The sequence below is a fragment of the Alosa sapidissima genome, chromosome 17 (genome assembly GCF_018492685.1).
Source record: "Alosa sapidissima isolate fAloSap1 chromosome 17, fAloSap1.pri, whole genome shotgun sequence".
In the NCBI taxonomy this organism is placed as follows: Eukaryota; Metazoa; Chordata; class Actinopteri; order Clupeiformes; family Clupeidae; genus Alosa; species Alosa sapidissima.
In genome coordinates, this window is record NC_055973.1 from 9,150,688 (window position 1) to 9,164,796 (window position 14,109).

General features: G+C 44.5%; 1 protein-coding gene across 1 annotated transcript in view; it reads right to left on the minus strand.

The window, feature by feature from the left end:
* Nucleotides 1-14,109, minus strand: part of tgfbr1b (transforming growth factor, beta receptor 1 b) — a 52,079-nt gene that overhangs the window by 31,030 nt on the left and 6,940 nt on the right. Inside the window, exon 2 of the mRNA XM_042067737.1 lies at nt 194-439. Coding sequence (XP_041923671.1) covers nt 194-439 — 246 coding nt within the window. The remainder of the gene's footprint in view (nt 1-193; nt 440-14,109) is intronic.

A 14,109-nucleotide genomic window follows, 5' to 3' on the forward strand; every position in this document is an offset into this window, starting at 1 on the left:
CAGAAATTTTAATTGTTGAGAAAGCCTGGTAAAATTAAACAATTGACTAGAAAAATATAAAACTGACTCTCCAACAATTTCAGACATTTTAGGCCTAAATATCACAAATAAAATGTTAAGACTTTTTAAGGACATACGAGACCATGGTCTCTGTGTGTGTGTGTGTGTGTGTGTGTGTGCATGGAAGTCTTACCGGGAATGACAAAGTTGGGATTTTTGTTACAGAGGTCCGTGTTGCAGCACATAGGGTAGACGCCCGTGCCGTCCTTGGTTGAGGGGGCGCAGAGAAAGGGCCGGTCACGCGGGAAAAGCTCGTCGTCGCGCAGGCAAAAGCTTTGCTTCTTGGTCATGTGGTTGCCTGTTTTGGTGACGGAGGCGTAGCAGAGGCCATCCGTGTTGCAGGTGGAGTTGGGGCAGCGCTGGCAGTAGCATTGCAAGGCTGAAAACACACACAAACAAACACACACACACACACACACACACACTGTCATTGCAATTGAAAAGCATTTCAGACAGAGACACAAACAAAAACAATTGAACAGATGGGTCATTTCTAAAATAAACACAATAGAACAAGAGTGGTCAGGGTAAACAATTTTTTTTCCGACTTAAAACTTATCCGAGAGAGTGTGTGTGCGAGTGAATCAGGCATCCGTTTTTCTGTGAGGAAGCGCAACGGTATCAGACTACATTGATTTGTTGAGAACAAAGTAAAGAAACTCTTTCTGAAAGGGTCGTGTTTGTGTGTGTGTAGAACCTCCAGAACACCAATCCAAACATGAATTACACCACGTCTATACGGACCTGTTTTCCCTTCAAAGAAATAGTGATCGTGACGGCTGCAGGCCGTTCTTCCTGCTTGCACACTCTCTTCTCTCTCTGTGTCTTTGTCTCCCTCCTTGCAGGTAATTGCTGGCGTGGGCGTGGCTAGGGCCTTTCCATTACGCTACAAACCAGCAGGTGTATTGTGCACCCCTGGAGAGGGTCTGGCCTGTTTTTGGGCCTTTGGCGTTTTTGGAGAGTTGCCGTCTTTTTCTGTTTTGCATCCATGCATTCATATCTCGGCACACATTCGCTACATGCACCCTTACTGACATACTGATACTCATTTACTGATGAAGATAACTTAATGGTTCCATTTATTTATTTAATAAAAGTCCTCTTATGGATTGTCCTCTTTTTTTTGGTTATGGCCTTTGAGCCAGGCTTTAACAGTTATTCAATAGTATTTCAAACAAACCTACCTAAGTTTAATGAATGACTCACTTGCTATGCAAACAGAGCCGAGCACGACTCCTAAGAATGAGTGTGTGTGGCGTTTCGGGAACAGGGTGCGTCCTGCAACCACAACGGTGCCTGGAATATTTTGAGCACTGATGAACACATACTAGGACTAACCACACACAGACTTCCTCATGTCTGGATGACAGACATATGTTCTACACAGTGATGTTGAGTCAAGCTGCACGTACGGTATTAGACCAGTGATTCAGTGCTCAGAACAAAGCAATGGCAAAGTGAACACTGGCAGGAGTAAACACTCTCCTGTCTGGACGAGAAGTACTGCTAATTGTGCCTGTCTGGAAAAAAACAGTCTGGAACCAGGCTTAAAAAAAAAAAAATCTCTCTCTCTCTCGCGGCATGAGGATTCAGCCATGAGGTGGGCATAAGAGAAACCACTCAAAACACAGATGCTGAAGAGGAGCACAGGAAAGGGAAAAAAGGAAGGGAGGAGAGAGAGAGGAAAGGAGGAGAGAGAGGAGAGCAGGGGAGAAGAGAAGATCGGAGAGGAGGAAAGGAGAGGGGAAAGGAAGGCAGGTGAGGAGAACGTAAAGAGAGGAGAAAAGGAGAGGAAAAGGGGAAGAGGAGAAAAGAGAGGAAAAGGGAGAGAAGGAGCTAAAGGGAAAGAGAAAAGCAGTGGTATGCTTTTAGACTGCTTTCAAACTTTTCTGCAGACAGCAGGACCACACACACACACACACACACACACACACACACACACACACAGAGAACACATACAAACACACAGAGAACACATACAAACACACAAAGGCAGACTCCACAAACTCAGAAATATCCAGAGAAAGCAGTTGGACAAAGATAAACAGACAGAATGATGTAAAGAAAAGAAATCCAGAGCAACCCAGAGTGCGAGAGCAAAAGCAAACTTAGAGGGCAGAGGAGAGGAGAGAGGAAAGGAGAGAAAAGAACAGAAGAGAGAGGAGAGGGGGAGGGAGATTAAACATTAACATGGACAGGAAGAGACAGAGAGACACAGACAGTCAGACAGATGGGGGGGGGCACTACATTCCTCTGCTCAGGGAGAGGATTAGAGGGCCTGAATACCATGGCCCGGATTCTTGAGTGGTGTGTACGTGTGTATGTGTGTGTGTATTCATCTTGTACTCTGGAGCCGAAGTGTGTCCAACCGGCCTCATGCATCGGTGAGGTCAGTGTGGCGCGACCGTACTCATACTCAGGGTCTACTCTAAACAGTCTCCTCTGCCCATGTCAATAAAGCATTTCACAATACACATGCCCTTCCTCAAGGACAACTCACTGGGCCTCTGTGTGTGTGTGTGTGTGTGTCTGAGGAGTGAATCTAGCAAGAGCAGGAGTGTGTTGGCCTGTGTGTTTTTATTGGAAGATCAAGAAGATCAGGGGCAGGAGTGTGTGTGTTGGCCTCTACCCTTAGTTGGGAGCCAGCCATCCAGTCCCTGTGAAGTTTTTTTGGTGAAGTGGAGAGGAGAGTTGCTGGGGAGAGTCTTTCAGGAATAGCTGTTGGTAATTCTGTGTGTGTGTGTGACATGAATGAACACACACACACACACACACACACACACACACACACACACACACACACACACAAAAGAAAACCTCTACTGCTACAGGCCTTGTGTTTGCTTGTCTGGCAAGTTGGTTGTGTGTTTGAGCATGTCTCATCTGTGCATGTGTGTGTGTCAGACAGGTTTTGACAAGCCAGGATGAGGAGTGTATGACAGTGACTACAGTAACTATAGCAATGCTGACCCTGAATCACCCGAGACTAAGAATAGTCACACAATCTCCATCAGTACAGTTCATCTGTCTGCCGTCTGATGTGGAGGACGGCTGCATACCTGTGTCTCTGTGGGTGCCTGTCTGTATGCGTGTGCGTGTGTGTTTTCAAACGATGCCCCCCCCCACACACACACACACACACTCCCTGCCTCTCTAGCCCTCACCAACACACACCCTGCCTCTTTAGCCCTCATCCACACACACACACACACACAAACCATAATTCGGTGTCCCCAAGAGTATGCTTGGAATACCCACACCAGCATCTAAATCTGTAATGTTTCTGCCCTGATCCCCTTCAGCATTACATGCTATTTGAGCCAACTCTTAGCCAAAACAAAGAGAGAGAGTGCGTGCGTGTGCGTGTGTGTGTGTGTGTGTGTGTGTGTAAGAACTGGGTGTGGCAAAGTGCAAATCTACTTGTCACAAATTTCAGACTTAAGACCCTACTATCCTCCAGTCCTCCCCACCCAAACAAAGCCAGACAGAGACACCCCACACACACACACACACACACACACACACACACTCACACAATCTCATTCTGTCTGATAACATGTCTGCCTGAATGACTCCAGTGGTGTGCAACCATGGGAGAATGGGAACAGACTGAGCACTTCCAAAGGGCTGAACACAACAGTCTCATACAGGGAAAAACAACTAGATTAAAAAAACATGGATTTACAGAAAGAAAAAACAACAACAGAGCATTTCTTCTTCCGAATATAGGAGGTAGATCACAACAGGTACATACAAAAAGAATCGACAAACTTTCTATCGAATTATGCATGTCTCTATGTATATTAAGTACACCTATATCACTCACATTCTGTTGCTATGAAAAACAAAGTTAACTGCAGCTGAAATGTGTGTGTTTGTGTTTGATTTTAAAGAACAGAGCTTGCTGTGGCTGTGGGTGTTTGTGTGTGTGTGTGTGTGTTTGATTTTAAAGAACAGCGCTTGCTGTGGCTGTGGGGGTTTGTTTGTGTGTGTGTGTGTGTGTGTGTGTGTGTGTGTGTGTGTCTATGACTGTCTGCTGTGGCTTTATAAGGGCAAACTTAGCCATAAACTAGACACTGGCCCGGCTGCTATTCCAGCTCTGCGATTGGTCGAATGGGAGCTCTGATTTTAAAGACATATGGCGCTCATTTGCACGGGAGCCATCAAGGTCAAAAGAAAGATTTGGATTCACCAAACGGCTTTCATAGCCAAATAAACATTAGCCAATGGCGGCAATCGATGTTGGTGTGTTGGATGCACAGCCTTCTCTCTCATCCAAGTCTGCCTGACTGTGTCTGTGTCAGATTTTTTTTTTAAAAATGGGTACCTGAAATACTCAATTATCAATTCGGTTATTCTCTCCATTAATCGATTAGGCCAATCAAAACTAGATGTACCGCAGAGCGGTACAAAATATGACCGCCGCCCAGTCCAGCACATTTTTTTCCACAAAAATAAATCACGCTGAAAGGCCTATATGATTCTAACTGTCTCACTAAATTGCATTATCCACACTCAATTCTCACTGGTATCTGCTAGACAACAAGTACCAAAACATGATTAGTTCATAGATTTCACATGTAAAATTCATTTTATACAACCCCACCCCCATCTTGCCTGTTCATAATTCTGAGAAATTCTTGAATTGTGTGCATCTGTGCGTGTACATGTTTTTGTTTATGTGTGTGTGTGTGTGTGTGTGTGTGCGTGCTTGTGTGTTTGTGCATACATGCATGCATACATATGTCTACTGTGTGAGTATGCGTCATACGCATGATTACTGTGAATGTATGTGTGTGCGTGTGTATCTGTTTATGCACATGTGTGCACATGGAATGGGTTAACATGACCCCTGGAGGCAAACATACGGAAAAAATTGGTCATCCTAGGCCCTACGGATTATACAAAACATATTAATGTCAATGGTGCATTTTGCCCATGTTCAGGGTGGAAAGTGAAAAAGAAAGATTTGCATAAGACAAGTCAAATAGGTGTTTTTGAAAAGAAAAGATCATGGAGAATAAAGAAAAAAATATTTAAAAAATCTTTGTATATTCCCACAAGGTGTTTGGGTGCTCTGAAAATGAGAACCAAAATGATTTTTTAGACTTGTGAAGTCTGCTGTTCAGACCCTGAAGGAATTTATTTTCTGTTCATTGTTTTTTGTGAGAGTGTTTCTACTTATCTCAGTAAGGAAAATAAAATCAAGAGCCTATGTTGAGTACAAATATGTCTTCTGAAGGCTTAAACAGAGCCCAGCCAAAAACTCCAATAAAATTTGTATCAACTTTGAGGGACAGCTATGACCATGCAGGATTATCCAGACCAAACGTGACGATTTTGCTACATACTATTCCTATTTAGTTACCAGCATGCAACATTTGAGCCTCCTACATGGTTTAGTTCTTGCGCTGTGGGCTTGTGAACTTTGACAAAAAAAAATAGGGCGAACAAAATCGACACCCCCCTCCCCCTGTAAAACTGGCTGTATCTTGGAAAGTATTGATCTTACATAAGAGTAATTTTACAGTGTGTCTCCTGGGTAACATAGGTACACCTGGTAATTTGTTCAGAGTTGTTTTTGAGACCTAAGTGCGTGGGCCCTGGTTGAATTGACGTGGAATGACCCCTACATTTCATGTGAACATCGTCCTATCCTTATTAGACGTTCTCTGCGGTAAACTACAGTCCTTGTAGGAAGCGTCCATTGTTTTTCCAACCCACTTTTAACTTCCAACAAAATTACGTCTCACTGCAACGATGCGCCATCTAGTGGACAAACGACTACTTATCGCCAATACTGGAAATGCAGCCATGATGATGATGATGAATATTTATTTTGGCTTTCTTTTAATCCTACTGAATTTGTAATTATGTATCGGCCGTTCTAATACCGATAGTATGTGGGTGCCTGTGTGTGTGTGCATGTGTATATGTGTGCACTGCCATCTACAGGCCAATGAGTGTAATTTTTTTAGACCCCCCCCATGGATGAAATTCTACGAAACTTGGCATACCCCCAGAGAATGCCAGGTCATAATAATGTTGATCAGTGATTTCAAAATTAAATCTTCAGATGCCTTGTTTTGCCCACACGGCAAAAATATTTTGTTTAATGTCATACAGGAGTAAGATTAAAAAAAGAAGCTGCAATCACAAAATTGATTATTTATATCGTTGACAACTAATCTGTTACAGCCATTTAATTTTAAGTGTGTGATTTTAATTTAATTGTAGCAAGAAAACACAACAAAGTCCACCATAATAACTCCTGCTTGTGCTGTGCTTTCTGAAGTGCTATTCAAATTCAACCGACGGCACCACTAGAGCAGCCATTAAAGCGCTGTGATTAAGAACCAGAAGGATTGTGCTTTTCTGTAAGACACAGGCCTGTATACCGTAATTTCCCAACTATTAGCTGCAGTTTATACATTGTTTTTTGACGCTGTAAGCAATAGCCTACTTGTTGAAAAGGATTCAGCATTTTCAGCCGCTGAGGTAGAAATGCCGAACAACATGAAAACATTAACAGACCGAGAACCTACTCATAAGGAAACAGAACAGTACCTCAGAAATTATGAGTACTGACGTGGGGTGGACACACACACACACGTACAGAAGTGTCCGAGGCACATGAGCACAAGCATGCACATACACAGGCATTCTCCCACACACACCAATCTCTGATCCTCGATGTTAAACAACTACTGCTGATGACAGGGGGGGGGGGGGGGGGGGGGGTCAAGCCTGACTGAACACTACTCACACTGCACTTGTGTGCATGCCATCAGTGTGACCATACGAACACACACACACACACACACACACAAACACACACACAGCACTGGTGATAACTGTGATCAGTCTGCTAGCCTACATCATCATTACATCAGTCTCCTCCTCCCGCTGGTGATGGGAGTGTGTTTGTGTGTATGGGTGTGTGTGTGCATACACACTTCTTCTGACCAGGTCCAAGCAGTGCAGTGTGCTGCGTGTCCCTTCTGGCTCGAGGGCAAGGTCATGTCACTACTGACGAGCCGCGTCCTGGGACACAGCCCTCATCAGCGTAATGGACGGAGCCGCAATGGATGCGCAGCAGACAGACACACACACACACACACACACACACACAGACACGCTTCAAGCCCAGTTTCCCCTCTAGCCCATTCACCAGCAAAGCGCCACGCGGAAACCAACAAATTGGCTCATTAACCACACATCACACTCGGCTCCTCCTGGTGTTGTGCTCATTAGACTGGTGACATTGCACCTTCGCTGGCCGTCCTTTTTTGCGGAGGGAGGAATCTGGCAACTGTGCAACGTTGGCATCAACACGGAACAAGAACACGAAATAAAGAACTCAGAATAGAACAAGATATATGGACACTCACGGGAGAGAAAAGGACACAATACAAACAAACAAAACAAGGAAACTAGGTCACATTTTAACCTAGTAGACCGAGAATACGCTCAATTAATGACTGCTATCCCAAGATGCTCTGCATGGTGGGCAAGGTACCATGGATGTTACGTCTGCAAAAGCAGGGTCTGCATGTGTCTAGTGGGTTTACAGAAGGGGCCGATGATGACGATCACTAGTTCTGAGTTCCAACACCTCTGAAAAATCACTCAGCTAAGCCTTGAAAGCGACGCGAGTCATGGCTCCAATTAATTTCTGATTCAGTCATATTCTTTCCTTCTCCAAAGGGCGCCAAATTAAATTAAATGTTTTCATTGGACCAACCATGCACACCCTGATTCCACTTTATCAGTGGTCTGACTTAAGCTATATTAAAGGGCATCCAATTACTCTCCCAACTTAACGATGTTTGGCTACAGATTGCATACCGAAATCTCTTAACTTCAAAGCCACCTGGGGAAAAAAAAAAAAAAATCCAAAGTCCAAAGGCTCCTGTGTGTGTGTGTGTGTGTGTGTGTGTGTGTGTGTGTGTGTGTGTGTGTGTGTGTGCGTGTGGTCCTGTTCTCTTGGGGGCTGAGGCAGCAGCAGCATCTGCCATGACTGAGGGACAAGGTGCCTCCCCTTCAGTGGAGTACCGAGCTGTGACATCCTCGTAGTCCTGCCCCTTATTGCCATGCCGTCGCAACCCCATTGCAACACAGTTTTCAAGGGGTTGCTGTCGTATCCAGGCAACAGGGAACAATGCATCGCTGTCAGCCAGCGCTATAGGGTTAAATGGATTTGCTTTTGTATTCCCCTGAGAGGCCGCAAGAGAGAAACGAACACACACACACACACACAAACAAAGAGATGCTCTGATAACATGCATTAAAAGCGAGGCGTGTGTAATCTTAGGGTTACATTAGGCTCCATGTACAGTTAAGCTCTACAGCCAGGATTAAGATCCAATCCCATTTACTGAAACGGATGCAAAACGCAGACCACAGACATCTCCATAGACATTCGGATAATCACACACACACACACTTTTCCTTTTAATGCAAGAAATGGCAGGGTGGACTCAAAAGCACTATTCATGGGCAATTTTCTCTAAGGCATGCCAACAGAACAAGCAGGAAAAACACATCTAATCGATCACCTCAAAGGGATCCAGACAAAGGGACTGCTCAAGGAGCAGATGGCCGTTTAAAACATTCGTGACGGAGGGAGTGTGCAGCCCTGGAGAATGGGGCACGTTTAAGCACCTCTCTCATACACAAGCCTATCTGGGACACCTCTGGCATGGACCAGACACGATGGAACACTGACTCCAGGGGCAGCTTTTATGCCGTGTCCATTTAAATCATATGCGCTGCTCTTGTGATTCCCCCCGACAGGAACAAATAGGATCTTATGTATTCTATAGGCAATGTGTGCTTAATGGCCTTCAGCAGTGTTACACACAAGTACCTGTGACCGACATAATAATCCACAGACACACAGACACAATTCAAAGTGACAGTGTTCCACTGCGTCCTGATGTAACCGACAGTCACAAAACCACACTAAAGTGAAGGCCTGACACTCTAGAAAAAGGCTTTTGTATATAAATACCTACAAGCCCATAGAGTTCTGTCTCAGTCAGGAAGAGCCCTTTGACAACGGGTTTTCATCTGCTTTCAGATCACACGCCAAAGCCCACGTGCATTGCTGTGCCTTCTCCTCTCAAAAACACAATGGTGACCAGCCAGCGACTGACAGATATGGATGCAGACCTCTGAATTACCCCAGGCACTGTCTGCAGACCGGAGAACACAGCCTACTAATTAGGCGCTTCGGACGAGCGCAACACACTCTCTCCAAGTTTCTGGCAAGAGTGGGTGAGTGCATGTCTCTCACTGCTTAAGCAGAGACAATACTCACACTCCAAGTTTCTGGCGAGAGAGAGAGAGAGAGAGAGAGAGAGAGAGAGAGAGAGAGAGAGAGAGAGAGAGAGAGAGAGAGAGAGAGAGAGAGAGAGAGAGAGAGAGAGAGAGAGAGAGAGAGAGAGAGAGAGAGAAAAAAGAGTCGTGTTGCAGTAATCTCTATGCTTTGATAGCAGAATGAAGCCCTTTTTGCGGCGCCAGACGGCAGGGCTCCGGTGAAACTGTCGCAGCGCAACATCTCTCCAATAAGCTGGGCTGTAGAACTGTTCACACCTGGACAAGCAGGCTGCTGCAAGCAGTCGTTATTGAGAGCCGATTCTATGAATTCTGTTCAACCAGGTGTAAATTGCTAAAAGTCTGTTGTAATTGTAGATGAATTTCAGAGTAATTGAGTCCAACTGCAGTACATAATCTCTCCCTCCCAGGACCCCAGATACAACATTACAGGTGGGATCACCTTCTAGGCCACACGTTGGCAAATGAAACTGCCACTCATTTCAGACACCTTCTTCTAGTGCCACACCACCTTATTTTCAAGATGGTCGCATTTGATTCATCACTTGTCCAATCAGAATTAAATGAAGCAACATTAAATCTAATGTGCAGATGTCGAACCAAGTCTAGTTTCATTTGCAAGTCTTGCTCTATTGGTCTCCCTCTCTTGGCAATCTGTAGTCCTGCCCCGCCACCACCTTCTACTCCTCCATCTCTATTGCCCTTTACTTCCTTTTTCCTCGACACACATAGGCGCCACACACACACACACACACACACAGACAGACACACACTCCATCTCTTCCCATATCCACTCCTTCACTTTTACCTTGAGCTTTTCTGTAAAAATGACCCACTGTCCCACACCAGTGCTTTCGCCTTCAAAAGGACAATCAGCCCAATTTCAACACTCCTTGAACAGCTGTGAGTTGGAGTTTGAGAGTGCTAGCTATCTGTATGAATGCAGTGTTTCCCATACGTTGACTAATCTGGCGGGGCGCCACAAAATCAAAACTGGCCGCCACACATTAATGTTCTATGTTGTACTATTTAAATTAAAGATAAGATAAAATCCTTTCATTGAGCTGCGCTTTTTACGCACGCAGCCTTTCCTTGCCCCGCCCCGCTCTCTCTTGTAACGAGCCCGCTGCCCCTCCTCTGCATGTGCATTTGACAAAACATTAACGCTTAAATCCGCTTAGCATCGTGACAATGCTGCGCAAATTTGTTCAAAACTGCTGCATTAAAGTTAACTCTGCGAAGGTCTTATCACAACATAGTACATTGAGGAGACTAAACTAAGTTAAGTTATGCAATCAAGCAGCATCTCAAAGCTAACGTTAGAGTACTGTTTGGATGTCGAGTTTAGCATGCTTACTTACAGCTGCTTGTATATTTCGTTACTCATGCAGGGCTCATTTTATTGACTCCGACACTGAATGTTTGCAAAATCCTGATGTAAATTGAAAAGTGTTTTCCAAGACTCAAAAGTGCTTGTCCAAGGAGAAGTATGAACCTTTATTTTAAATAACTACGTAGAAAATGTTATGAATTGCATCCACACATCAGCAGCCTTTTAACTGTGTTACACTTGCAAGGGTTTCCTCACGAACGTCTTAAAGTGACAGGCACTCAATTAGACCTATACACTACCAAGACAATCTTAATCCCCACCCCCCGTTGTCATGCTACCACCACAAATTCAATCAAATTCTGTGGGAAACACTGTGCATGTGTGTGTGTTGTTACTGAGTTTACTTCACAATGCCACATCAGGATGCAAAACTGCGTGGCCAATCCTTTTAAGTCACAAAGACACTTCCTAGCAAACAAACAAACAAAAATAACCAGACACATTCCGAGGACAAGAGGGGAAAAAAATGCCGCCGGCCTGCTGATAACCACGTCCCAACTATCAGTACCTGTTAAAGGTAGCAACACATATTCTCCTTGCCTGCTAGGGAGATTAGTCACAGCACGTACAGCCAAAGTCCTCCCAAAAACACTTCAAAGTGCTCCCAAAATCACTTTCTTACTGATCTCTTACTGATGCTGTACACAACTTCCGCTAGGTAGGGGTTGGGGTGGAAGTGGAAGTGGGAGGCTTGACATTCAAAATAAGCACATCTCCAACACTGCTCTGTAACTTTTTTCAGTGGCAACACATTCTGTGCACTCACATTTAATGAAAAAATTGATGCTTTGACTGTAGCACAAGAAACTCTACTGGATGAAAGCAAAATCACAAAATGAAAATCTGAAAAGTGGATACCACTTTTCTCCCCATTCAATAACTCCAACCATAATACATTCCTTTCATACTGCCATTTAATTTCTTCTGTAATGAATAGGCCTGATGCTGTGATATAAGACCTGCTTGGAAACTGCAGTTTCAAACACACATGTCCACACTGCTGAACTGAAGTGGTGGCAGGCGTGGGTGCCAGATCAATACCCAAGGCTGAAGGCAGACTGGGACCTCAGCTGACTCACCCAACAGAGATGACCCAGTGACACCTAACTCCTATGGATCGCACCTTTTCATGTGCAGGGGTGCCAAACATCCGCGGCTCTGGCAGATGCATCAGAGCCCCCCCCCCACCGCATCTGGGGTCCCTCACGTGGCCACTCCCTCGACACCGCCAGTCAAGCGCTGAGAGCTCTTTAATCGGCGTGATATTTATGGGAAATTAGCATGCTCACCATCTGGCACGATCATCAGAGCGGACGTGTGAATGCAACACAGAACTCATGACTGAGGGTTTTGCAGAATAAATACATTTGCAAAGACATATACCAACCTTGAACAAGGGCACAAGAAAGAAGAAAGAATGAAAGAACAAAAGAAAGAAAGAGGGAAAGAGGATAAGAAAACAGTTCTGGCATTTGTCATTTTTTTAAAAATCAATTGGGGAGGGGGGATTTGGCATGAGATATTCCACCAGCAATTCTGAAGAGCATAATCCGCAGTCATTGAAATCGCCTAATGTCTTAAATTAATTGAATTCTGTGCAGCCAAATCTGATTAAGACTAAATAAGACTTATTTTTTTAACAGCACAGAGAACAAAAGGGTGGGGGGGGGGGGGGTGTTAGGCCATGCCTCAAGTACCCACTATTGAGTTGCATCTCAAGAGGCTGCAAATGAAATGGATGGAGAATGTTTAATCTGATACCGACCGCACTACAGAGGGGGAAAAAGATCCAAAGATAACAGCCTCGGATTTCAAGAATCAATGGCAATTGGATTTCACATCCTGGGAGCGCCTGACTGCAGTCGCTAACGCCAGTCATTGAATTATCCAGCATTTACCAGCGCAGGCTCCTGGCTCTGCCCGCTGACTTTGCAGTGGGAGATGAAGGCAAAACCTTGCTTCGCTCTCTGACGCACACTAGGAGCTGAAGAATTAAGAAACTGGAAAAATTCCACTGGCAATAGATAGTGATGGCCAAAAGTATTGGCACCCATGCTAAAGTTGACTGAAAAGAGGAATATAAAATCATCTTTTGGAAATTGATCTTAATGCCTTAAGTAAAAAATGAGGAAATATCTAACCTTTAAGGACACCAATTTTCTTAGTGAATGAATAATGTATCATAAATAAATAAATGTTCTTCCTTAAAATACAGGGGTCATAAGTATTAAGTAGACAGGCAGATTTTTATTTTTAATTCAGCAGTGACAAGTCCTACTGCGATAGAGAGAGAGCACCTGCAACGTGGTTCTGTGCGCATCTTTACATGGGGTTATGTTCGATTCAAGTCAGAATTTGGTCCGTGCGGTCCCACATTTACACTGCTCCATTATTAGATTAACATCATCAAACAGCGCAGTAAAATGTGTGAATTTTTCGCATGATGGCTAGAGTTGCGGGACTTGAATAAATTATGCAATGCTGTGTTAAAAATTAGGCCCTGAGTATTACTTTTGTTCTTTGGAGGAAAAGATGTTCCTCAGACCATATAAAAAAATCATTCCAAATGTTTGCACTGTTCTAGTTCTAGAAATCTCGGAAGATCAAGCATTCCACCTACACAATAAAGTACTTCGGAAATAAGTCTTTTTTTGAGCATGCCTGCAGGGACAATACGGTATGTATTGTCAAGGACAAATAGTCTGAATAGAATTGAAAAATAAAACAAATTCAGGCTACAGATACTCTGACTGCCATATTTTTATTTTATTCGCACATGGACTGCTTAACCTTGTGTTTGTAGCAGAATGCCAATTTAAAAATCTGAGCACTGGAGGCTTTTAAAAATTACAAGAAAAAAGAAAGAACAGGCATCGAAACAGGTTTTCTCAGAAGCAGCTGAAATCTGGCATTTGGGGATAAAAACCAAGACAGGGGATCAGACGCAGACAAAGACTACAGAGAAGGGGGACATGGATACTGCAGGGGGGTCAGTCTGGAATGGAAAATGGTGGGAGGCTTCAATAAAGGGTTAAGTGTGTGTGTGTGTGTGTGTGTGTGTGTGTGTGTGTGTGTGTGTGTGTGTAGGGGCGGGGGGTGATGAGGGGGTCCCACGTCCAGCTTAATACCAATGTCCTCGTCCATCTGCGGACCCCCGTTGTCTCAACTTTTAAGCACAGCGCTCCGCCACGTGCTGAGCCAGATAGCCTGCCGATTATGTTCTAAGGAAAGCAGTGGGGGTGATGTGTGTGAGAGGGGGGGGTTCTGTTGATGGACGATAACTCTGGGATTGCTCCTGCTTTGTCGACCCCCCCGTC